This window comes from Arachis hypogaea, chromosome 1 (assembly GCF_003086295.3).
Source record: "Arachis hypogaea cultivar Tifrunner chromosome 1, arahy.Tifrunner.gnm2.J5K5, whole genome shotgun sequence".
NCBI classification, from domain to species: Eukaryota; Viridiplantae; Streptophyta; class Magnoliopsida; order Fabales; family Fabaceae; genus Arachis; species Arachis hypogaea.
In genome coordinates, this window is record NC_092036.1 from 97,167,281 (window position 1) to 97,192,173 (window position 24,893).

The 24,893-nt window shown below is 25.9% G+C and overlaps 1 protein-coding gene across 1 annotated transcript; it reads right to left on the minus strand.

The window, feature by feature from the left end:
• Window positions 1–11,586: 11,586 nt before the first annotated feature.
• On the minus strand, window positions 11,587–14,398 carry LOC112777664 (AP2-like ethylene-responsive transcription factor At1g16060). The gene is made up of 8 exons (XM_025822090.3): window positions 13,978–14,398; window positions 13,819–13,901; window positions 13,681–13,689; window positions 13,506–13,594; window positions 13,331–13,404; window positions 13,167–13,217; window positions 12,997–13,073; window positions 11,587–12,523 (listed from the first exon to the last, which is right to left on the minus strand). The coding sequence occupies exons 1-8, from the start codon at window positions 14,121–14,123 to the stop codon at window positions 11,910–11,912; spliced, it is 1,143 nt and encodes a 380-aa protein (XP_025677875.1). The 5' UTR covers window positions 14,124–14,398; the 3' UTR covers window positions 11,587–11,909.
• Window positions 14,399–24,893: the final 10,495 nt, after the last annotated feature.

Sequence of the window (24,893 nt, forward strand, 5' to 3'; positions counted from 1 at the left end):
AGCTGACGTGGCATACTCCGAAGAGTATTTCCCGATTTAATTATTTTAACCCATTCAATACAATTTATTACCATGACTTAATTATATAAGCTAATTGATTTGATTAGATATTTAAATATTAATATAATTTATTATAATATATATTACTTAATTAATTTTACTACATTAATTGTAATTTGTTATATTAGTTAATTAATTTATTCATTTATAAAGTCTGAAATAACATAAATAATTTATTATTTATTCTAATTTAATTCATTAAATTTAATTATACATTATATACGAATTAATAATAATTTGTAAATCAGTTTATATTATATATGTATTAACAAAATATTATATATGTCTTAATGTGTTAATTAAATATTATATACGCACAGAAAAATAAATAAAAAGATGATTTATATAATATTGATAATATTATATTAGCACAGTGATTTTTTTTGTTTTGATATCATATAGTATTGATAATTATAATATTATTATATAGTATTATATAAACTTTTTAATATTAGTATAGAAAATTAGAAAATTATTCTTTATGACAATCACTCTGAGTGGAATAGTGTGTCCCTTATATAGTATTGATAATTGTTGCTTAATTTAAAGTAATTGTATGTTGGTATCTTAAATTTATTTTTTAATAATGACCTAAATAGATAAATCTAATTGAATTGAATGATTATATAAAATATTTTATATTATTAATATACTAAAATTAAATTCATTTTTTGGTATAGAATTTTATAGGTAAATTTTATACAGGATTAAGTTATTTTTTATTTTTTTATTTGTTTTATCTGTGTTACTTTATTTAATTTTAAATAGCATCATATTTACAATTACCGCCAGTAATCTATTCTATTATATAAAAATCGGATGTCTGCACTTAATGATGGAGCTGACGTGGCATACTTCGGAGAGTATTTCCCGATTTAATTATTTTAACTCATTCAATACAAGTTATTATCATGACTTAATTATATCAGCTAATTGATTTGATTAGATATTTAAATATTAATATAATTTATTATAATATATATTACTTAATTAATTTTACTACATTAATTGTAATTTGTTATATTAATTAATTAATTTATTCATTTATAAAGTCTGAAATAAAATAAATAATTTATTATTTATTCTAATTGAATTCATTAAATTTAATTATACATTATATACGAATTAATAATAATTTGTAAATCAGTTTATATTATATATGTATTAACAAAATATTATATATGTCTTAATGTGTTAATTAAATATTATATACGCACAGAAAAATAAATAAAAAGATGATTTATATAATATTGATAATATTATATTAGCACAGTGATTTTTTTTGTTTTGATATCATATAGTATTGATAATTATAATATTATTATATAGTATTATATAAACTTTTTAATATTAGTATAGAAAATTAGAAAATTATTCTTTATGACAATCACTCTGAGTGGAACAGTGTGTCCCTTATATAGTATTGATAATTGTTGCTTAATTTAAAGTAATTGTATGTTGGTATCTTAAATTTATTTTTTAATAATGACCTAAATAGATAAATCTAATTGAATTGAATGATTATATAAAATATTTTATATTATTAATATACTAAAATTAAATTCATTTTTTGGTATAGAATTTTATAGGTAAATTTTATACAAGATTAAGTTATTTTTTATTTTTTTATTTGTTTTATCTGTGTTACTTTATTTAATTTTAAATAGCATCATATTTACAATTACCGCCAGTAATCTATTCTATTATATAAAAATCGGATGTCTGCACTTAATGATGGAGCTGACGTGGCATACTTCGGAGAGTATTTCCCGATTTAATTATTTTAACTCATTCAATACAAGTTATTATCATGACTTAATTATATCAGCTAATTGATTTGATTAGATATTTAAATATTAATATAATTTATTATAATATATATTACTTAATTAATTTTACTACATTAATTGTAATTTGTTATATTAATTAATTAATTTATTCATTTATAAAGTCTGAAATAAAATAAATAATTTATTATTTATTCTAATTGAATTCATTAAATTTAATTATACATTATATACGAATTAATAATAATTTGTAAATCAGTTTATATTATATATGTATTAACAAAATATTATATATGTCTTAATGTGTTAATTAAATATTATATACGCACAGAAAAATAAATAAAAAGATGATTTATATAATATTGATAATATTATATTAGCACAGTGATTTTTTTGTTTTGATATCATATAGTATTGATAATTATAATATTATTATATAGTATTATATAAACTTTTTAATATTAGTATAGAAAATTAGAAAATTATTCTTTATGACAATCACTCTGAGTGGAATAGTGTGTCCCTTGTATAGTATTGATAATTGTTGCTTAATTTAAAGTAATTGTATGTTAGTATCTTAAATTTATTTTTTAATAATGACCTAAATAGATAAATCTAATTGAATTGAATGATTATATAAAATATTTTATATTATTAATATACTAAAATTAAATTCATTTTTTGGTATAGAATTTTATAGGTAAATTTTATACAAGATTAAGTTATTTTTTATTTTTTTATTTGTTTTATCTGTGTTACTTTATTTAATTTTAAATAGCGTCATATTTATAATTATCGCCAGTAATTTATTTTATAAAATATGAAAATCAATTTTTTTATAATTTAAATATCAATGTTTGAGTTAATTTTAATTTAACTTTTTTAAATTAATGTTATCTTTCATTTAGATCTTAATTAATTTAAAATACAAAAATACTAATATATTTACTGTCTCTTTAAATAATAATAACTTTAATTTATTTATTGTCTTTTTTTCTTTTATATTTATTTTAGCAAAGATAATATATGGATTAGGATGGAGTTAAAAAAAATACTCTATGTGATGCATGTTTGGCACTGATAAATTCATATGAAATAGAAGAGAAGAAAACAGAAAGCTAAAGAACACTGAGTTGAATGGTGTAAACAGATTCATTAAAGCCAAGTGTCTGTGGGTTCTCATGTCTCATTTCATTTTTCAAAGTTCAAACACATTTTAAATGTATAAATTTTAATTATATTTGTGTTTTTCCTCTTCAAAAAAATGTAAGAAAAAAATCAAAGAAATTAAAACTGTTATTATATTTTAAAAAATTAAATGCTCTTTTAATTAAATATCTATGTAATTCTTATCTAGATATATAAATTGCATTTTAATATATTGAGTGGTAAATATAAAAAAAAATATAATTAATAGATAAGTTAAAATAACGAATAATGAGATATATATCTATTCTATTTATTCTATTATATAAAAATCGAATTTTTGCATTTAATGATAAAGTTGATGTGGCATGTTTCTTAGAATGTTTCCTGATTTATTTCTTTTAACTCATTAAATACAATTCATTACGGTGGATTAATTATATCAACTAATTGAGATATTTAAGTATCACATAATTTAATATTATGTATATCAATTAATTGAATATAATTGTTAGAGTATAATTAGGATCAATTAGCATTATTTAACATATCTAAATATTTATTATAGGATATTACGTCTTTATTATTTCGATTCTCTTAGCACCTATAAATATCCTTCTATATTGTATTATTTTACACAACTTGAATACACACAAACCTTTTCTCTACTGCTCTCTCTTACCCTTTCTAATAATAATAAGTACAGTTTAATTTAGTTAGAAGTTCATTATTTTATAGTCTTCTATAGAATAATCTTTTTATCATTTTGGATATTTTAACTCTTTTTTCTTTTTTTTTTCTCTTTACATTTAATTTTGTTGTGTATTAACTTTATTTATTTAATGATAAAATATACTCATGTTAATTCTATCATATAATAGTTTATTTTTCTCCTATGTATTTTGATTTGTATAGTTACTATTAATCTTACTGTTTTCGATCTTGCTGCTTTTGTTTTCTTGAATTGTCCTTTATTTTTTTATGACTTGATAATTTAAAAAAAAAGAGAGCAAAGAACAGAAAAAAAGATGGCCAAAGACAAAGGTTAGAAGCAGGGGCGGAGCTAGAAGAAATATTAGAGGGGGCAAAAAATATTTACACAATAAAATAAGACTAAAATAAAATTTTAAGGGGGGGCTAAACTGAAATTTACATATAATTTACATGTAAAAAATTAAAATTAGGGGAGCCATTGCCCCCCTTTCCTTGTACCTAGCTCCGCCCCTGGTTAGAAGTATAAAGCAGCAACATCATTTCTCAGCATTATTATTATTAATATGAACTTTATTATTTCTTTTCTAACATTCTTTAATACAAGCTTCGTTTCTTTTTCTTAATTATTATTAATACTTTTATTCTTTTCTTCTCTAATTATAAATCTTCTTATAAAAATTTTTTGATCGGATATTTTGTTGGTCTAATAAATTTTTTTCTATTTTTTGTCAAAAATAATTTATATTAGAAAAAAAGATAAAAGTAAATTTTAAGATTCAAATTTAAATAAGATGTGCACAAAATAACAATTGAATTTATTTGGTCTATTTAAACACTTTGTATTATCGTCATTAAAAATTTCAAATACTATTATAAAATTCTAGATATTTTTATTTTATTGTTCTTAAATTATATATTATACCGTGTATTTGAAGAGTTTCATCTTTTTAAAAATAAAGTGTGACATTATATACTTTTTAGATACAATAAATGAATAATAAGGTTAAAATGAGTAACAAAATTGATTATATAATAAGATATAAATTTTTAGAATTTCTAGCACAATTAACAAATTTTTAGTTTCAAAATAATTGTTTACTCAATTTTTTTATCTTTTATTTGATTTTTTATAATTTTTTATTTTTTTAATTAATTATGATTGTAAAAACTCATCATAAATTTGTGTTCTGTAAACAAATTTTATCAATCATAAAACATAGAAGACTTAACCAAAAAATTTTAAAAATATTGATTAATCACAAAATAAAAAATTATGAATTATGTTTTAATTATGTTGTAAAATACAAATTGGGACTATTTAAAATTAGTTTTTTTACCATTAATGTTAACTTCAATCATAATAAGATAAAAAATAAAAATTGTATATAACAATTTAATTTTATTATTTATACTACCAAAATTATTCTTTAATGTATTATATCCTATTTATTTTTATTCATTGATAATCTTTAGTTCTTTATTTTCAATAAAAATTTAAATTGATTAAATAGATTATTTTTCAATTAGTAATATAATTATTGTAATATTTACTTTGTTTAGTAATATTTTTTTTAATTTATTTAATCTGATTAATTATCTCTTCCTTATTTTATGCTAATTTAACTAATTAAAGTTAATAAATTTCAGTTATTTTAATTCTTGCAACTTTTTATTATAATAATGTATTTCTATTAATATATTAATATAATTTTAATATTTATATGTCATTAATAATAATAATCTCATTTTAAAGTGATGTTTTATTTTCAATATATATATATATATATATATATATATATATAATACGTCTAATTGTAAAAAATTTACTATTTTTTAGATGATTAGATTAGACATATTTATATTCAATTTATTTGATTATTTAATTAAAATTAATTATATTAAAAGATTATATTAAGATTATGGTAGATTAATTATATTATTATTCATTAATTATATTAAAAGATTAAGATTATGATAGATTATCATTATTTTATTATTTTTTATTTTTTGATATTAATTCAGATGTTTAGCTTCTTTTTTTATCATTTTTTATTCTCTTATTCTATGTGTTTATTCCCATAAATCTTGCTAAATTAAATAAAGTACTGTATATCTTTTTTTATTCTTCTTTTATATACACATAAAATTTATTAAATTATTTCTCTTCCATCTAATAATTTTGTTTCTCTTCCATTTATATTTCTTTCCTTCAATATTTTATTGGTTCTTATTTTTCTAAATTTTATTTTAATTTATGTATTTGTTCTTACTATACCTAATTTTTTTTATTTATGTGTAATATACATTCTTATGTATGTTATAGAAATATGATTTGATTCCATTAACTTGCCAAATTTTTTTGAAAAATCTAAAGCTAAAGCACAAAAATATATTTATAGATATTTTACTTTAATTTTTTAACTAAAAAATATAATATTTTTTGTCATATTTGTTGGAATTCAAAGTTAAATATGAATATTAATTTTTGAAATAGTATAAATATATTTTAAATTTTTTGCATCTAAAAATAATATTCTATCCATGTTAGAATTATTTAGATGGATAAGTAATAGTGAATATAGAATTGTTTAGGATGGATAAAACTAATTACATCTTTTTATTGAAAATACAAATTTAAAAATATTATATTCAATTCTCAACAGTCAACCTCTCGTTGAACCATTGTATTTTCAAAAGATTTTTGAAAAAAATGAAATAATTTTAGGTGTATAAATTTTGTAAAAATTTAATTAATTTAAAATATTTATTATCGTTAATTAAAAAAGTAAATTGAAATGACAATTTAATATTTTTATACTCTTAAAATATTATTTATTTATTTTTCTAGCATTCTTTATTATCCAATGATCACATTAATATAATTTAATTCAATAAAATTATTTATTATCATTTGATTGAATAAAAGTTTTATTTTAGCTGAAAAAAATATAACTAAGAGTGCGGAAGCGTCTCTTCATTCGAGAGTATGATTGAGATTAGAGAGTTTGACTCTTGTGGTTTTTTGATCTTCGTTAACCAAAACCTTATGTATTTTTTATAGGGCTGAATCATAGTTTTAATGTGGAAAAAGAGCTACGAAGGCGAGTTTGATGTGTTGGAGACCAAAATTCTAAAGTCGTTATTTATATTTGAGTGTGACACTCATTAAACCCTAAAACTCAAATAAAATAGTATCTATGATTTTAATCTCATTTATCCAAATCAAAAGTAATAATGACTTATTTAATTTAATATTTATGACAATAAATGAGATCACCGTTATATAAGTCATTTAATGTGAAATTACTTAATTTACGATTATAATTAATATATGTATTATCCATAAATATATTAAGAAATAAGAATTTCCTAACAATCTTCTATTTGGGTTATAAATATATTTTCCTGAGATAACCTCTTATATATTTTACGAATAAATCTGAATGTTATTTCTCTTATTACTTTAATAATCTGGTCTATCTCATATATTAGTTATGAAATTACCGAAACTTTTATCACATTAGTATCACAACAAAACTATGATGATCCCATACTAAAATACTCAATCACATATATCAAATTTGGATGAGAAAATTCAGAAATTACATGCAAAAATGATCTCATGCATGTCTATTTTTAACTTGAATAAAAATTCTATTTTATTCGGTGACAGACTCAGATGAAACTGCAACGGCAACGTCCGGGCTCATAGCGAAGGTGACTAAGTGATGAGTCTCTGGAAGAAGAAGAGAAGAACTTAACAAACTCACAATGAAAGAGAGAAAGAGAGAGAGAGAGAGAGAGGAAAATTTACCTAGAGAAAAGAAACTCGGCAGAAAAATGGTGGTGACGGGCTCAACAACGACAGTAACGGGATGAGCAGTGATGAAATAATAGAAGCTGGTGAATTAAAAATTTATTAAAATGGTTACGTTGCAAGTATAGTTCTTAACTCACCGAAAATCTGCCTATCAATTTAGAAATATGTCACTGAAAGTTTAAATTAAAATTATTAGGAGTTTTAAGTCCCAGGTTGTCTCCCAACGAGTTGCAGAAAAATGTGTTGTTTTATTAATCAGATATTCCAAAAAGAGTTTAGCTAAGTAAATTGGGATTTAAATTGAGAAATTTTAAATAATAAAAATAAGAGGCCTTGACTGGAAATTGATTGGTTAGAATCTCTATCATTGATGGTGTGATTGTAAGATTAATTTATAATTAATAGTTGTTCTGTTTGGTTATCCCTTACTAGGTAAGAGAAAGTCAAACAAGTGGAAATGCCAGATCTGTTCACAAGTTGCAACCCACTTAGTTCAAAGGGATTGGCGTCGGTGACAGGATAGCAATCCAACATTCAACCCAATTAAAAATTTTTCTTTCAATCCTTCCAACTCAAGAGTTCCTTTTAATCAACTCCCCATCAAGTAATGAAACTACTCACGCATTGTAAATAAAGAATCCATGGCACATGAAAGGGAATTAAAAGAAGACATGATTATTCGAATGGAATTTAAATTAAAAAGAAATAATCCTTGCATTAATTAATCATAAAAATATCTGAATGACAAAATTGAACATAACAAAGAACATGGAAGAATAAAACCAAGTTAAGAGAACAAACTAGAGTGATGAAGTCTTGATAAGGAAAATAACTCTTCTCAATATTCCGATGCTAAGATCAATTGAAAATTAAAATTCTAAAAACTAGAGAGCAAAAACCTAAGAGAGTGAAAAACTAGATCTAAACTACTCAATGAATGTTTTCTCTGTTGTTTCTGCATATTCTCTGACTCTGGTCCGCTGTTCCGGGCCGAAAACTGGGCCGAAATAGGGTCCAAAATCGCTGGTTTTAGATTCTGCAGTTTATGCAGATCGCGCATGTCACGCGATCGCGTCGTCCATGCGGACGCGTCGCTGGCGCTTTTCCTCTTCACGCGTTCGCGTCGTCCACGCTACCGCGTTGCTTGTGCTTTCCAATCCACGCGGCCGCGCAAGCCATGCGGCCGCGTCACTGCGATTTGCGCTCCTTCGCGCGACCGCGTCACTTTTCGCTGGTTATCTCCTCAAACTCTTGTGTTCCTTCCATTTTTGCTAGCTTCCTCTCCAATCTCCGTCTCATTCATGCCCTATAAAGCCTGAAACGCTTGACACACAGATTACGACATCGAACGGAATAAAGGAGAATTAAAATTAAATAATTAAAGTCTCTAGGAAGCAATTTTCAAACATGTAATAAATTCAGGAAGGAAATCTAAATGCATGCTAAATTGATGAATAAGTGGGTAAGGATCACGACAAAACCACACAATTAAACACAATATAAACTATAAAATAGTGGTTTATCAAGCAGCGATGATGACATAAGCTGTGAACAGTGACGGACCCAGAAAAATTTAGTAATGGGAACAAAAATATAATAAAATTTAGGTATAGATATTTTTTTGCTTCCCACGATATTCAAGAAGTTAAGGACTAATCTGTCATGAATTTGAATTCCATTTAAGAATCTACAATTAGCCGGCAACGAGTTACTATACATACGAGACAGAATTCGAACCCTCAATACTTATTTAAGCGGACGACTAAGTTGATCACTTGATCAATCTAAATTGGTTTAGATATATTCAAAATTTAAAATAAAAACTATCTAATACATATTGATAAGAACTACAAATATACACACAATCATTATTATAATATTTAAAATAATAAAAATATAATTTCATACACATAGTATAATATTTAAAATAACAAAAAATATTTATAAAGACCTTTTTTTATTTTTAACATGATTAAATATTATTTTTTATATATATTTTTAAACAATTATTTTACTTAATTGTCAAATCTACTTATTATAATTTTTATAGTATAAATAAATTTTTAACCAAAATAATTACAGTATATTAATACATAGATAATATATTTTTTATCTTAAACAATTTTTAAAAAATCACTAATAATTTAAGTTGTATTTAATTAAAAAATTAAGTTATAATTTAATTATTAATTAATTAACTAATATAATATAATTAATTATCACTAATTTTTTAGTGTATTTATTTATTTTTCATACTAAATCAAATTTAACTATATAATTATTATTATGTGTTAAGTTTAACAAAATATTTTATAACATAAAATACAAAAGAACTATTTATATTTTATTTTGAGACAAATATAATATAATAAGTGGTATATATGTATATAAGAATTACTTTTTTAAAAAAAAAGTTGTGGGGGCAAATGCCCCTCTATATTAAACGCGGGTCCGTCTCTAGCAGTGAAGGAAGCTGATGGGAGTTGTGAAAAGGTAAGCGGCAATGAACTCAACAACAACATGACAGGAGTTATGCGGTTTTTTTTTGAAGAAGTCGAGAAGAAGAAGATTTTAGATGAGGATGATTGAGTTTATCTTGCATGGCTATAGAGTATAGACTGAAGTTATGAATCATGTGTAATGTGAGGCAAATCCTAATTCCTAAAAAGTGTTTATATGTATATATTTGGAGCGGGTATACCCTAAATCCGACCAAACCCTATCTTGAGCAAAATCTGCCCCGACTCGGGTCAAGTTATTACCCTTTTCATCTGGGTATGGACGGGATGGATACCTGCATATTCGAAAACTCCTGCCAAGTCTAACCACGTATTGATACTCCATTTATCAACGGTTTATCACTAGCTAATGGATTACTATATACACAAGGCGAGATTCTAACTTCTAATAGTTGTTTAAGCGGACGAGTGATCACTTAACAAACTCAAATTGATTAAGACAAATACTAATTATTTTTAATATCAAAAATTTTGAGAGTTTGATTTTAATTATAACTTTATAAAATATTTATAATAATAATTATTATATATTATTTAATTTTTTAATAAAATTTTTCAATATAATTTTATGTATTATCCCGTACAAAGTACGGAAATATACACTAGTTTTTAAAAAGACTATAAAAAAGTTTTATGAATTATATTCAAATACAAATTATTTTTCTAAAATTTCTATTTATATTTCTTAAAAATGACTTCATTCATTCAACCACACAAATAAACAAGACGGCCAAATAACTAACGTACATCTGGACATAAAAACTAGGGCAATCGTACTCTGTTAATTTGAGTATTTGACTAAAATAGTATTAGTTAATATATACATATATATACGCACGAAAATATATAACAATACTTGATTGAAAGAAAATGGAATACATTACTTTTATCTTTATTTCATTTGCAAAACAAAGAAGGAAGTTAGTCAACAAACATAACTAACCGCACCACCTAGCTAGCTACCTCGATCCATCAACAACTAACAAAATATTAATCTCCATATTTATAAACTAGAAGTATTCAAATTCAAATTGATTTAAATAAAAAATTAACTAAAATCACATTAATTTAATTTTGATTGGATTCTATTTTTTATAAATTGTTAAATTAGATTGAATTTTAAATTTACTATTTTTTTATAATCGATTTAATTTAATTCAAATTGCATAATTTATTATAATATTATTTTATTATTATATTTATAGTTATAGTTACAACATGTTAATTTGTTATATATTTTTATATTATTCATGTATTATTATTATTTAGTAAATATTTTATATTTAAAATATAATTTATTTATTTTAACTAACTTATAATTTTATTTATATTGTTATGTTATTATTGAGACTTGTTATATCAATGTTATTGTTAGTTATTTAAAATTTGATGTTAGAAACTTGTTATATATATTTAATTCGATCCAAACCACTTGAAATTTAATCGATTTTTTTTTTAAAATCATCCAATCCAAATCGCATTACAAATAAAACTAGCATTTGAATCATATAAATTTTTTACTTAAAATCAATCCAAACTGCAACTCAAACACCCCTACTATAAACAATGTTTTGATTTCCCAATACATATTTCACAAATCAAAATAAATAATCAACATAATAATTAATTTGTCAAGGACATATATAATTATATATGTTTCTCTCTAGCTAGCTCCCCCTATCCCTTCCAAGCAAAAACCGTTCTTTAAAATCTTAACAACAGTTAGATCAAGTCTTAATACACATGCTGTATAAGACAAAAATGCAATAATAATAATAATAATAATAATAATAATAATAATAATAATAATAATAATAATAATAATTAAATAAATGAAATAAATTAAGAAAATCAGGAAATTCGTCAATTCTCGAAGTCATCGCAGTGGAACATTGGCACAAATGAGTGGATCTCGTTGAACAACGTATCATGATCTCCTTCTTCATACTTATTTGAATCTTCATACTCAAAATAAGTTTGAATGTCGTCAGGGAAATTGCACTGTGGCAACTCATCACTACACTCTGCTGGTGTTGATGGATTATTATTATTATTATTCGCCACTGATGACGTCATCTCCATCATTTCCTTAAACTTGGACGACTGAAGCAGAAGCTCTAGGGCTGACGTGGCACCAGGTCGAGCCTGACCCAACTTACTTCCATTATTATTATTATTATCAATATTATTATTATTAATGAATAATGGTTCGTGGTTGAAGAGGCTATTATTATTGAAGTTTGGTGTGAAGTTGGTGTTATTGCAATTAGGGTTAACGTAATCAACGGCAACAGCAGCAGCAAGATTAAAACTAATCCTGTTGTTATTATTATTATTATTATGATCATTTTCGTTGCTGTTATTGTTAGGCTTAAGCCACTTAATGTAACGGCTGAGATCGAAATTGGTGACGGCGTTAAGTCCACGGTATTCAATAGCAGCCATGTCATAGGCAGTGGCAGCTTCTTCTTGTGTAGCTGCAAAAAATTCAATTTTATATTTATTATAAGGTATGCATGCTATGTTATCATGAATTAATGTTTTAAATTAATGATAATAATGGCATATGCTAGTGTCACTACTCACTCTACTACTACTATTACATACGCGTAGTAAGTAAAAGTTAAAAATTTTCAAAATCGGTTAGGGTTTGGTGGAACTTCCTACCCTATTGAATGTGACTGATTAAATTTGCCACACATAGCACATGTATGCCCATGCAGATGGGGTTGAATTCAATTCAATTGAATTAAATTAATTAAATGTCTCTTTATGGTATTTAATTTGGTGGTTTGCAAATTAGATTACGATAGTGTATACGACGAGTTTGTGCACGCCCTAACAGAATGTGATAATTACAAAATGATGAATAATAATGCATAATACGTCATATATAGTATATGTATGAACGATAATAATAATATAATGTATGTTATTAATGTAAACGTACCATAAGTTCCAAGATAGAGATATTTATTCCCAAAAACTCTGCCTATCCGAGCCTCCCATCTTCCGTTATGATGATGTCTGATCATGTGATTATTAAACGTCATGAATTTTAATATTTAATTTCTGATTAATTTGATTATTCTGACGATAATTATATGAATATATATATACCTTGCAACACCTCTATATTTAGAAACTCCCCGGGAAAATCCACTGCTTTTCCTGTAAATACAAAGATTTAATTTCATTTTATTTTTCAAACCCAGTTTGATTGGTAAATTGATTACTTTAAATTAAAAGAGGTAGGTATAATTGTATAAGATTAATATAATTACCTCCTTAGTGATCCAATATACTCCTCCCTTGATTGACCCTCCATTTCTTTCAATTCATTCTGGTACTTCGATACCTATAATTATTGGAACACAAATAATTTTAATTTGTAATGTCATATGCATCTTTTTTTTTTCTCACGTAATTCATAATGTTATTAGAGTAATGTAAAAGTACCGGAAAATTGAGAATGGTATCTTGACCCCAGTATTTAAGTGCTGCTAGATCATAAGCATGTGCTGCGGCCTCTTCATCGTCATAAGCACCTTAATTAACACACACTTGGATGATTAATTAATTCCCTTAATTACCTTAATCAACATACTTAACATAATGTATATCATATACGTACCAAGGTAGACTGAAGAAATTACACGATGAGAAGTTCCACAACACGATTGAGATTATTCCATAAGAAAGAAACCAAACCTAGCAAATTAGTACATTGATTATTCAATATGAAATCAAACTAAATTAAACTAATTATTACCTTGTCGTCCCTTCTTGTTCTGAGACTCATTCCAGCAATTCTTGTCCCACAGATGAGCTTCATATCTTCCCGTCCACCTATGCCTATGATACCATCCATAATTAGCGAAGAAAAAAAAAAACAAAAAAGCAATAACAATAAATAAAATAATTAAAATACCGAGTGACTCCTCTGTAAATCGAGCTTCTTTGAGGTGGAGAGTCTCTAGGGACACTCCTCCTCGTACGTTTCACCTTGGTAGTACTGCCATTGATTACACTAAGATTATGATTATTATTCTTGTTAACTTGTGATGCCTTTCCCATGAATAATAGTAGAAAAATGAAGTTAGTTGCACCAAGGAGTAAGAAAGATAGATGAAAAAGTAGAGAGTAGAATGGTGCATGCAAATAATATATAGTAGAAAGTAAGGGGGGGTTAATTTAAAGGGGATGGGGCTGGCAAACAGTGGGGATATAGCCGGCTGAAAGAATGGTTGTTAGTGGCCGTCTGTGAAATCGGCTCTATGTTAAATTCTTTCTTGCTCGTCTTCTTAGCCTCTCTGTGATGTTCCTTTCAACACCTTTGGAATCTACCTTCCTATCTCTCATTCTCATCTTTTATTAACTCCATCCCTTGTTTTCTACTTATTTTTTATTCTTTTCCCTCACTTTTTTTATGCTTCATTGTTTCCTAGCTTGCTAGCTATGCTTATATTCAATATTCATAAATATTAATTAGCACAGTACTTTTTATCAAGAAATTAATTTTGATACACCATGTTAATCTAAAGTAGTTTTACATTTTCAGTAAAATAACTACTTTTTATATTGGTCGCTTGAATAATTACAAAAAAAACGGATATAATTGTACGACTGTATAAAATACTTTACATTATCAGTATATTAAAATTAAACTTTTTTATTATTATAGATTAATTAATATTTTATTTTTACACTATTAGAATTATAATTTAGAATTTTGAGTGTTCACCAAGTGTTAGTAAAAAATAATAAATTTTTTTGATATTATTATTATTATTAAACAAGTCATTATAAAGTTAAATAGTAGTCTTAGAAATTATTTTTATAGATTTACAGTAGAAAATAAAGTGGTGTGATAGGTTCATTATCAATGTTGCATTATTTTACAGTTAAATAATTTTGAGAGAGAAAATGTTAAGAAGGTAGGATTTAATTAATTAATTAATTTAAGCCATCATATTACATTTTAAAAAATAAAATAATATTAAGTCGTTATTAACATGACGAAATAGATATACCCAGTCACAATTACTACATTCTGTATGTGACTTTTGCAGTAAATTTTCCAAAGTCACACACACATATATTCAAAACAATTTAATTTTTTAAATATTTTCTCAATCTTGTTAGATAATTAACAGGGTTCTAACTAATAATAAGCTAACAAATACTTTTAAATTACTATATTTTATATTAAGTAATTGTTATTAAATAGTAATTATTTAAATTTTATTTTTTAAAAAATACAAAATTAATTATTATTAATTATAATTGTTTAAAATTGATTGATTAAAAATTATTTACTTATATTTTTTCATATTTTATTGGTCTTGGTAATAATATAAAGAGGCATAATTTAAACAATACAGCATCCAATTAGTTGTAAAATACCACTTTGCAATAGGATTATTCATTAATAGCCTTAAAAACGCCGTTTTAACATTCATTTGATTGCTAAGTTCATTTATAACATTCATTTGGTACCGAAACCAATTCCATTCAATTCCATGCATTAAACAACGTGTTTCTATTGACTATTGAGTATTGAGCAAGGAGCGCAGTTATATATCTTTAGGGAAAAATAAATTAAAGAAGGAAAGATGTCATAAGCATGGTTGTTGAATTTATATATATACACTTGAAATAAATAGTTTTTAATTTGGAAGCATAATTCTAACCTAGTGACTTATAATTAATTAGTGCAAATACACTAAAAAAATATTATTAAAATTGATGACCAAATTACGGTAAAACTGTGATAATATTAAAAATTGACGCTAAAATTTATAGCGTAAATATGTTACTTTTAAATATTACCTACATTAAAGATTCAAAGCCATACTTCAGTAAAGTCTATTTATTCTCCCATACTTCTAATTTAGATACAACTAACCTATTGACAATCGTTCTTCTAGGCTTCTAGTGCTATATAGGGAGCCCTACCTCTACTCATATTAAATATGTGTAATAATAATAATAATAATAATAATAATAATAATAATAATAATAATAATAATAATAATAATAATAATAAATATATGATTAAAGTCTTCCAAATAATATTGTTTACACTAAATATCTCTTATATTCTCATCATATAGATAGCTATATTTGTGCCTAAAAAACTATAACCGAAAATGTACTAAACTATTTATCTACATTTATATATGTACGTATTATATGTACAAAATCTTCGCACAAAAATTAGTTATTAAATAAATCACCATGTGTAATTGTGAATAGTCTGTTATTATATGGTCAAGAGTCTCGTGATCAATAGCTTTTATGAAGAAGACAAAATAAAAATAGAATTGTTAGTTTTATTATTTTGTGTATATTTTTGTGTATATTCTTTATTCTTATATTAAAATTAATTGAAAAAAATAAAACAATAGACAAAATTATTATTATCTATTAAATATAGATAAAAATGATACAGATATTTAAAAAAAAATATTGCTAATCGGAATTAGTGAGGCTGAGGCATATCAACTCCTAGAAGAAATTTGTTGAACAAATTGTCACTCATTTTCAAATCTCACAGATTCTACAGATCACCAAATACCGAATAGCTAGGCGAAAAAACCATTTAACTAAGAATTTGTAAAAGAATATAATAATATCATGTTTAATACATTAAATAAAGTGTTATTCTAACTAAGTATCTTAAATAACCCAAAAAAATTATATATTCTTTAATTTTCTATATGTTATTGATAGTAAAATAGTGATAATTAATGAAGAATAATTTTTATAGTATTTTTGAGATTTATAAATTTAGACTTCATTATTCATTACTATCAATGTATTTTCATTGTAAACAATTATATGAATTCAACAATAATTACAAATTATTATGTGATTATGTCAATGGAAACATTTTATTACATGTTAATTATTTACTATTACTACAAAAAAAATAAATATTTGAATTTGATAACATTGTAATGACTATTATTCAAAAACAGCTGGTGAAACTTTTTTTTCTCCCTTCTTGCCTAGTTTATATATCCAGACAGTATAGTGATGATTATTATTTTTTTTTTTTTCATATCTAAGATTTTGTGAAAAAAGTGAAGATAAGCAACTAAGAAATCCTCTTCGTACACACCGTTAGAGCTTAAATCCCTGATTAAATACTTAACATTCCTAGTCACCAAAATAAAAAAATACTAATTAACATTCGAATTATGTCACAATTATATTAAACTATTTATAAATTTATTAACTATGTTGTCAAGCAATTGCTTATCAAATTTAGTCTAAACTATAAAGGTTGTTGTAGCGACTAGCGAGTCAATGTCCCCATGGCCATGAGCAAGTCATGTCTACTAAGACCTTCATTAGATTTTTTTAATATCTTTTTTAGTTATAAATATATAATACTCCTGTCAAAATACCAATTAAATAAAAAAACGTGTTGGACCGGGTTTAATCATCCAAGTCCAAGAAGCATAGTTTCTCAATCGTAGATGGGCTCCAATTACCTGGTTTTAATATTTTTTAATAATTTAAGTCATCATATAAGTTTGGTTTCAAATTAGGATTAAGTTTGGTTTTCTTATTAATTTATAGTGGGAAGAAGACGTGGATATATAACTACTCGGGGACCAAACAGCAGTGAAGTATTTTAAAGGATTTAACTTTTAGTATGGTACCTAATTGATAGATTAATACTATATGATTAAATTTTAAAAAAGTTCGTGACCGTAATTGATAGATCGATTATCTTATGTGTATATTAAAATTAATCGTTAAAATTAATTATTAGTATAAAATATATATTAAAATATAAATATATATTAAAAATAAATTAAATTTAAATATATTTATATATAAATATATTAATATTTAAAATAATTTGTTTTGATAAAATAACATGAAACGTAAAAAAAAAATATATTTTTATATCTTTTTTATGCGAAAAAATTAAGAAATTCTAACAGGAAAATTGAATTTCCTTTTTTAACTATTGAAATACTTTGTTAAATTTTGCAAAAATTAAAAAAATTGAAAAAATTATAGATATCCCAACAAATTCTTTTTGCAAAAAGAATTTTAAATGCTATAAAAAGTACGTTTTTGTAAAAAATTAAAATATTATTTATATATTAAAATTAATTATCAAAATTAATTAATATATATTTGTATATATAAATCATTAATGTTACTTAACTTATTTTTAATATGTATTTTATATTTTAATATATATTTTATATTAGTAGTTAATTTTAATATATGCATAGCATAGTTGGTATAAATTTTATTTTTTCAATCTTACTATTATGGACTTTTATTAATCCCGCTCCCTTTGTAAAATAAAAAATAGATTAATCGGTTTTTCTAATAAGTTATTTGAAACATAATTAAAGATATTGTAAATAGAAGCTTTCAGATTTTCAATGTCAATAATATATCAAAAAACATTTTTACACTGGCTAACAATAAATTTTATGTGAAAAAAAAATTAATTATTAAATTAATCATCACATATTTATATATAAATATATTATATTTAAGTATATATGTATTATACAAAAATAACTAATTTTTTTTAAAAAATCTGTTTCAGTTGTAGAGAAATCAAAAGTGACAGTTGAGTTACACCATATCAAAAAAGAGATTTTGAGAATTAATTAAAGTAACAAAAGTGTTTTCCATTATTGTGATGTTGAATATGTATATACGAACTCATTTAGATAAAAACGTTTAAACAAATTTTTTAAATATTTTTTAATAATTAAAATTTAATATATATAATCGATTAAATCATGTTATTTTTGTTAACACTAGGCTAGACAAATTGATTTAACCAAAAAAATGGTGAATCAAATCTTGAATTGGTCTAAATTAATATTATTTTTTTATAAAAAATGACTACAATATCTTTATTATAAAGAGTGATTAAAATACTCTTATTATATATATATATATATATATATATATATATATATATATATGTTAATTTTAAAAATTCTAAATCCTAACCCTACGATAGAAAAATAAAAGACTAAAATTTAGGATTCTCAAAATTAATATAGATAATAGAAGTATTTTAGTCATTTTCTATAATAAGGTATTGTAGTCATTTTCTATAAAAAATAATATTAATTTAGACCAGTTCATGATTTGATTCACCATTTTTCGGTCAAATCAATTTGTCTAACCTAATTTTGACAAAAATAACACAATTTAATCAATTATATATGTTAAACTTTAATTATTAAAAAACATCTTTATAAAAAGACATTCTCAGCGTCTTTATTTGAGTGGCTCCCATATACTCAGTCATCAGTCACAAATTACAATCTAACTAACTAACTCACATTAATTAACTATTCTCTAATTCTCCTAACTAATACAGTTATTTAACTTACTAATACTAAATACAGTGACTACAAATAATCGAAAGACTAAATTCTGGATATTCTCCCTCAAATTGGGAGTGTGAAAATTGATCAATTCCAACTTGACCTCACATAATGAAAATGGATTTAGAGCTAAGGGCTTGGTCAGAATGTCAGCCACTTGGTTAGCTGATAAAATTGGTAGTAGCTTTAAAGATCAATTTTACATTCTTTCTCGCATAGTGTGATAGTCAATCTCGATATGTTTCGTCCATTCGTGAAACACGAGGTTGGCCGCAATGTAGAGAGCTGATTGATTATCACAATATAGAGTATTAGTTTGCTCAAGGGTGCCTGAAAGTCACGCAAAATGAAAGACAACCAAACATCTTTGCACATCACAAGCTTTCCATGGCTCGATACTTTGCCTCAACAGAGGAGCGCGCCACTGTTTGTTATTTATTGCATCTCCATGAAATTAAGAACTTTCCTAAGAAGTAGCAAAAACCAAAAATGGATAGACGAGTATTCGGAGAAGCTCCCTAATCCGAGTCCGAAAAAGCTGATAGGTTGAGATCTGTGGAGGCAGAAAATAAAACCCTCTTTGCTGGTGCACCTTTAAGGTACCTAAACACAAGTAGTGCAGCCTTAAAATAAGTGTCTGCGGCACAATCCAAGTATTGGCTAAGCTTACTCAACGAAGCAAATATCTGGACGTGTGTTTGTCAAGTAAATCAATCGGCCAATTAATCTTCCGTGGCTAGAGACATCTCCTAAAGGAGTACCTGAAGTTTTGGAGAGCTTTACCGTATAATCCATAGGTGTATAGACTGGCTTTGCATCATTCAATACAAACTCATCTAACTAATCTAATGTATACTTACGTTGGTACATGGCAATACCTTTGTGGCTGCGTGCTACTTCGAGTCCAACAAAAAATTTCAAGTCCCCCAAGTCTTTAATTGTGAATTTTTCATTAAGCATTTTCTTCACTCTTTGAATTTCATGCAAATAATTGCCTCCCATCACTAAGTCATCCACGTAAACTAAGATACAAGTAAAAGAGTCACTAACTCTCTTACTAAACAAGCAGTTGTTAGCCTTAGATTAAGAGAAATTAGATTGAAGAAAAACACAACATAACTTCTGTGCCACTGGTGACTGGCTTGCTTCATTCCATAAAGGGAGCGCTGCAACTTGCACACAAAACTAGCACAGGCTCGAAGGCCTAAAGGAGGTTTCATGTAAACTTTCTCAGAAAAATTGCCATGGAGAAACATGGTGTTGACATCCATCTGGTGCACAAATCAATTTCGAGCTGCAACAATGGTCAGTAAGACTCGTAATGTGGTGAGTTTGATCATAGGACTGAACGTATCGAAGTAATCAAAGCTAGCTGTTTGAGTAAAGCCCTTTGCCACCATTCGGGCTTTATGTCTTTCAATCTCACCATTGGATGTGAATTTGGTTTTAAAAATTCATTTACAACTGATCGCCTTCTCTCCTCAAGGAAGAGAGGTCAATGTCTATGTCTTATTATCTTCAAGAGCTTTTAGTTCGTCAATTATTGCTTGCCACCAACAGCTTGGAGTGATTTCCTCCTTATAACTTCTAAGTTCAGTGTTTTGTGTGATCGCAACTGAAGGAGCCCTGTGGCTTGAAGATAGAGAATCCAAACACACATACTTGGAGAGAGAATATTTTTTATTGATGATGGTTGAGCGCTGCTGATTTGATGTCGTGAATTGCATACAATGAAAGGTATCGAAATAAGCAGATTGAGATCATTGTCTTGTTGATCTTCTTAATTCAAGTTACGCTATTGACAAGGCTGAATTGGCTGCAGAAGGGGTTGATGCATGCCGTGAGTGTGGTTGAATTCGTATCAGAATTTAGTGAGAAAAAATTATTATTGTGCTATGAATGATTAGGATGCAAACGATGAGTGTTACTTAATTGAAAAAGTGCAACAGGCAAAGCCATATTGTCTAAAATATTTGTATGAGTAGTAGTGGAACTATTGGAAGCAATCTCATAAACAAATATGTAACATAAGTTATAGGGTGAGTTTGGAATTTCGTTGAAAAATATAGGCCCTGTAGAATTTTTGAAAGGGAAGTTGTGCTCATAAAACATCACATTTTTAGAAATGAAAATCTCTCTACTCTAGTATCTAAAAAAATGTATCCTTTAGTTCCTCGTTTAAAGCCTAAAAAGACACATTTTCGAGCTCGAGAGTCGATCTTCTTCCTATGAGACACTAAAGTAGATGCATAAAACAGACTATCAAATATTTTGAAATGGTTAATTTCAGGCAATTTTTGATGAAGCATTTCATAAGGGCTAGAGGCTTTCACTTTAATGTGAGGTACCCAATTTAGAATATGAGTGGCATGGGCCACAACAAAATGCCAAAAAAAAGTAGGTATATTAGATTTAAAAATGAGAACTCTTGCCATGTTTAAGATTTTTTGATGTCTTGTCTCCACCATTCCACTCTGCCGTCGTGTTTTCACACAACTAGTTTGGTATAAAATCTTTTTCTAATAGTAAAAAAAGGGCATCAAGAATTTTTTTACCATTATCTAAGCGAATGCTCTTAATTGTTTTATGATGTTACGTTTCAATCAACTGAACAAAATCCTCTACTATTTTTCTAACTTCAGATTTGTGTTGCATGAACAATAACCATGTGAATTTGCTTTTGTCATCAATAATTGTTAAAAATTACATATGTTCAGAGATAGAAGGCATAGCAATTGGGGCCTGAATATCCATATGTATAAGATCAAACAAATACAGAGATTCAGTAGTGCTATCATTAAATAGTATTCATTTTTGTTTAGCATAATGACATGAAGAACAAGGTACATCAGTGGTATGATATGAAATGAAAGGATATAATTTTTGCATCTGTTTGATCTTATTACATGAGATATGTCCTAATCTATGATGCCATAAAATTGCATCTAATGAATGAGTAATGTTGTTTGTGCGTGCTTGATGTATGAGTTTTGATGCATCAACCTCTGTTGCAACTGGAAGACTTGTTTGTATGGCTACTGCCTTCATTATATGCAATTCTCTCTTTTGATTAGCAACTCCAATAATATTCGAGGTAAGTAACTCCTGAATCTCACAATCATGTGCATTGAATGAAAAGGAACAAGAAAGTGCTTTAGTTGCTTTAGAAACATAAATTAGAATGTTTTAAAAGATGGAACATATAGTACATCAATCAAGTAAAAGCTTGTTGAAAAGAAAATTGCCCTACTTATTGTTGTGACAGTTTGAGAGCATGATTATTTGAACATACTTAATGTATTTTATAGATTGAAAGAAATTGAGTGGAAATGATACATGAGCGCTAGCTCCTGTATCCAAAATCCAGTCATAACTAGTTAAAAAATGGCTGAAAATTGATAAGAAATAGAAGGTACATGCAGATATTATATGTACAAATGCCCATTTTTCATAACTCGGAGGGTCATTACATTGCTGTTGAATTAAGGCAATAAGTGCTTCTTTCTACTTGTCTGAAAATAAGCCATCGAGACTGATCTTTTCTTTCTTTTAAACCAAAAGTTCAGTGTTGTATTCATCATTACTCATAGGTCACAACTGTAATAGAGTTAATTGAGTTTAATGAATTACTGTTCATCTTAAATTGATTTCTTTGCATATATGGTGAAAAGCCATGTATACGATATAACATGTGTCAACCAAGTGCCCACTCTTTCCACAACGGAAGCACATCTTAGGAGTTTCTCTACCATTTCCTTTGCCTCTACCACCGCGTCCCCTACCTCTACCTTTATTGTAATTGCTTCCTCCTTGATAAGTCCCAAAGGCATTTGTATTAGCTGCTACACTATTACTAAGTGCATTTGCATTCACAGCTTTAATAGCATTTATCATCAATTTGGATCCCGGGTCTATCTATCAAGTGCATCATTTGCCTTTCTTGTTGGAGTAGTGAAGAAAACATTGTGCTAACATCTGGTAGGGGTTTTACAAGTATAATTTGTGAACGAACATTTGCATATTGATCATTTAATTTTCTAAGGAAGCGTATTACATGAAACTATTCTCTATGTTCTCTAATCTTATCAATATTCTGACCACATTTACATTCAGTCAAGCAAGAATATAAATGTATAGTTCTAAATTCTTCTAATTCTTTCCAAACACTTTTCAATTTTCTGTAATAAGAAGTGATCGTGAGCTCACCTTGTTTCATAGCAAACATTTCTTCTTCAAGATCTGCAAATCTGAAGAGGTCTCCCTGATAGAAGCGGTGCTTTAAATCCTTCCATAGTTCATGATTGTTGTCGCATCGGAGCACACTTTGCAAAATCTCAAAACCGAGTGATCTATATAAGCAAGATAATAAAATTGTTGCATCGATCCCAAGCTTTAAACAAATTAAAGGATCGTCCTCCTCTGGTTTGATTAGGGTTCTATCGATGAACTTGAGCTTGTTCTTCAATTTTGGCGAGATCTTCATTGATCTAGACCACAAATGGTAGTTCGAATTGGTTAATGGAATATCTATAAGTGAAATTCCAGGAGTTTCGCTAGAATGAAGGTATAATGGATCTTGCAATGGACTAACACCGAAGAAATATTAAGCTTGCATCGCATTAAATTGTGCTATCATTCTTGTAAAATTTCGGAATTCAATTGCTGAAATTGAATTTATAGATTTGTCCCTCTTTCTTGCATGTTTGTTTCCATTAATGAACAAATTCATGTAAACACTAATTCACATGAACCTCTCTGCAATTGAGTTTTTGCATATAATGATACACTCTTTTTTGTAAGTTCCACGCTCACTGCATCATGAAAATTTTTTTGTTCTAATTACAGAATAATCAAAGATGATAGTGGAATTACATCATACAAGAGAGAAATTTTGAGATGAACATTAGTTAGAGTGACAAAAATGTTTTCTATTATTGTGATGTTAAATATATATACAAGATACTCAATCATCTGTCACAAATTAAATCTAACTAACTAACTTAAGTTAACTAACTACTTTTTAACTCTCTTAACTAATGCAGTTATTTAATTTATTAATACTAAATACAGTAACTACAAGTTACTAAAAAATTAAAGTCTGGCTACAGATTTGATTGTTGATTTGTTTTATAGATATCATATTTTTTTTTGTGACTTATATATATCATAATTGATTTGCTAAATATAATTTTCTAACGAATTTATTGATTTGGTGTCCTAACTGTTAATTCACTAGTTTCCTAACATATGATTTGTTTAGTGTTTATGTCCACTCAACATATAGATATGGACACAAAGATTAAGATACTAACCAAACACGATAAATTAAAAGATAAGGATTAAATAAATCTCTACATAATAAACCTGAATGAAAGAACGGACTATTATATTCCTTTTGTAAACTATATGAAATTTAGAAGATATAATATATCGAGAAGTTATGTTAAATATAAATAATAGA

Coding starts and splice junctions, on each gene's coding strand:
- LOC112777664 (XM_025822090.3), bottom strand. CDS start 14,123: ATGGGAAAGGCATCACAAGTTAACAAGAATAATAATCATAATCTTAGT. Junction 13,902..13,977: donor ATTTACAGAGGAGTCACTCG/GTATTTTAATTA, acceptor ATGGTATCATAG/GCATAGGTGGACGGGAAGAT. Junction 13,218..13,330: donor TATATTGGATCACTAAGGAG/GTAATTATATTA, acceptor TTGTATTTACAG/GAAAAGCAGTGGATTTTCCC.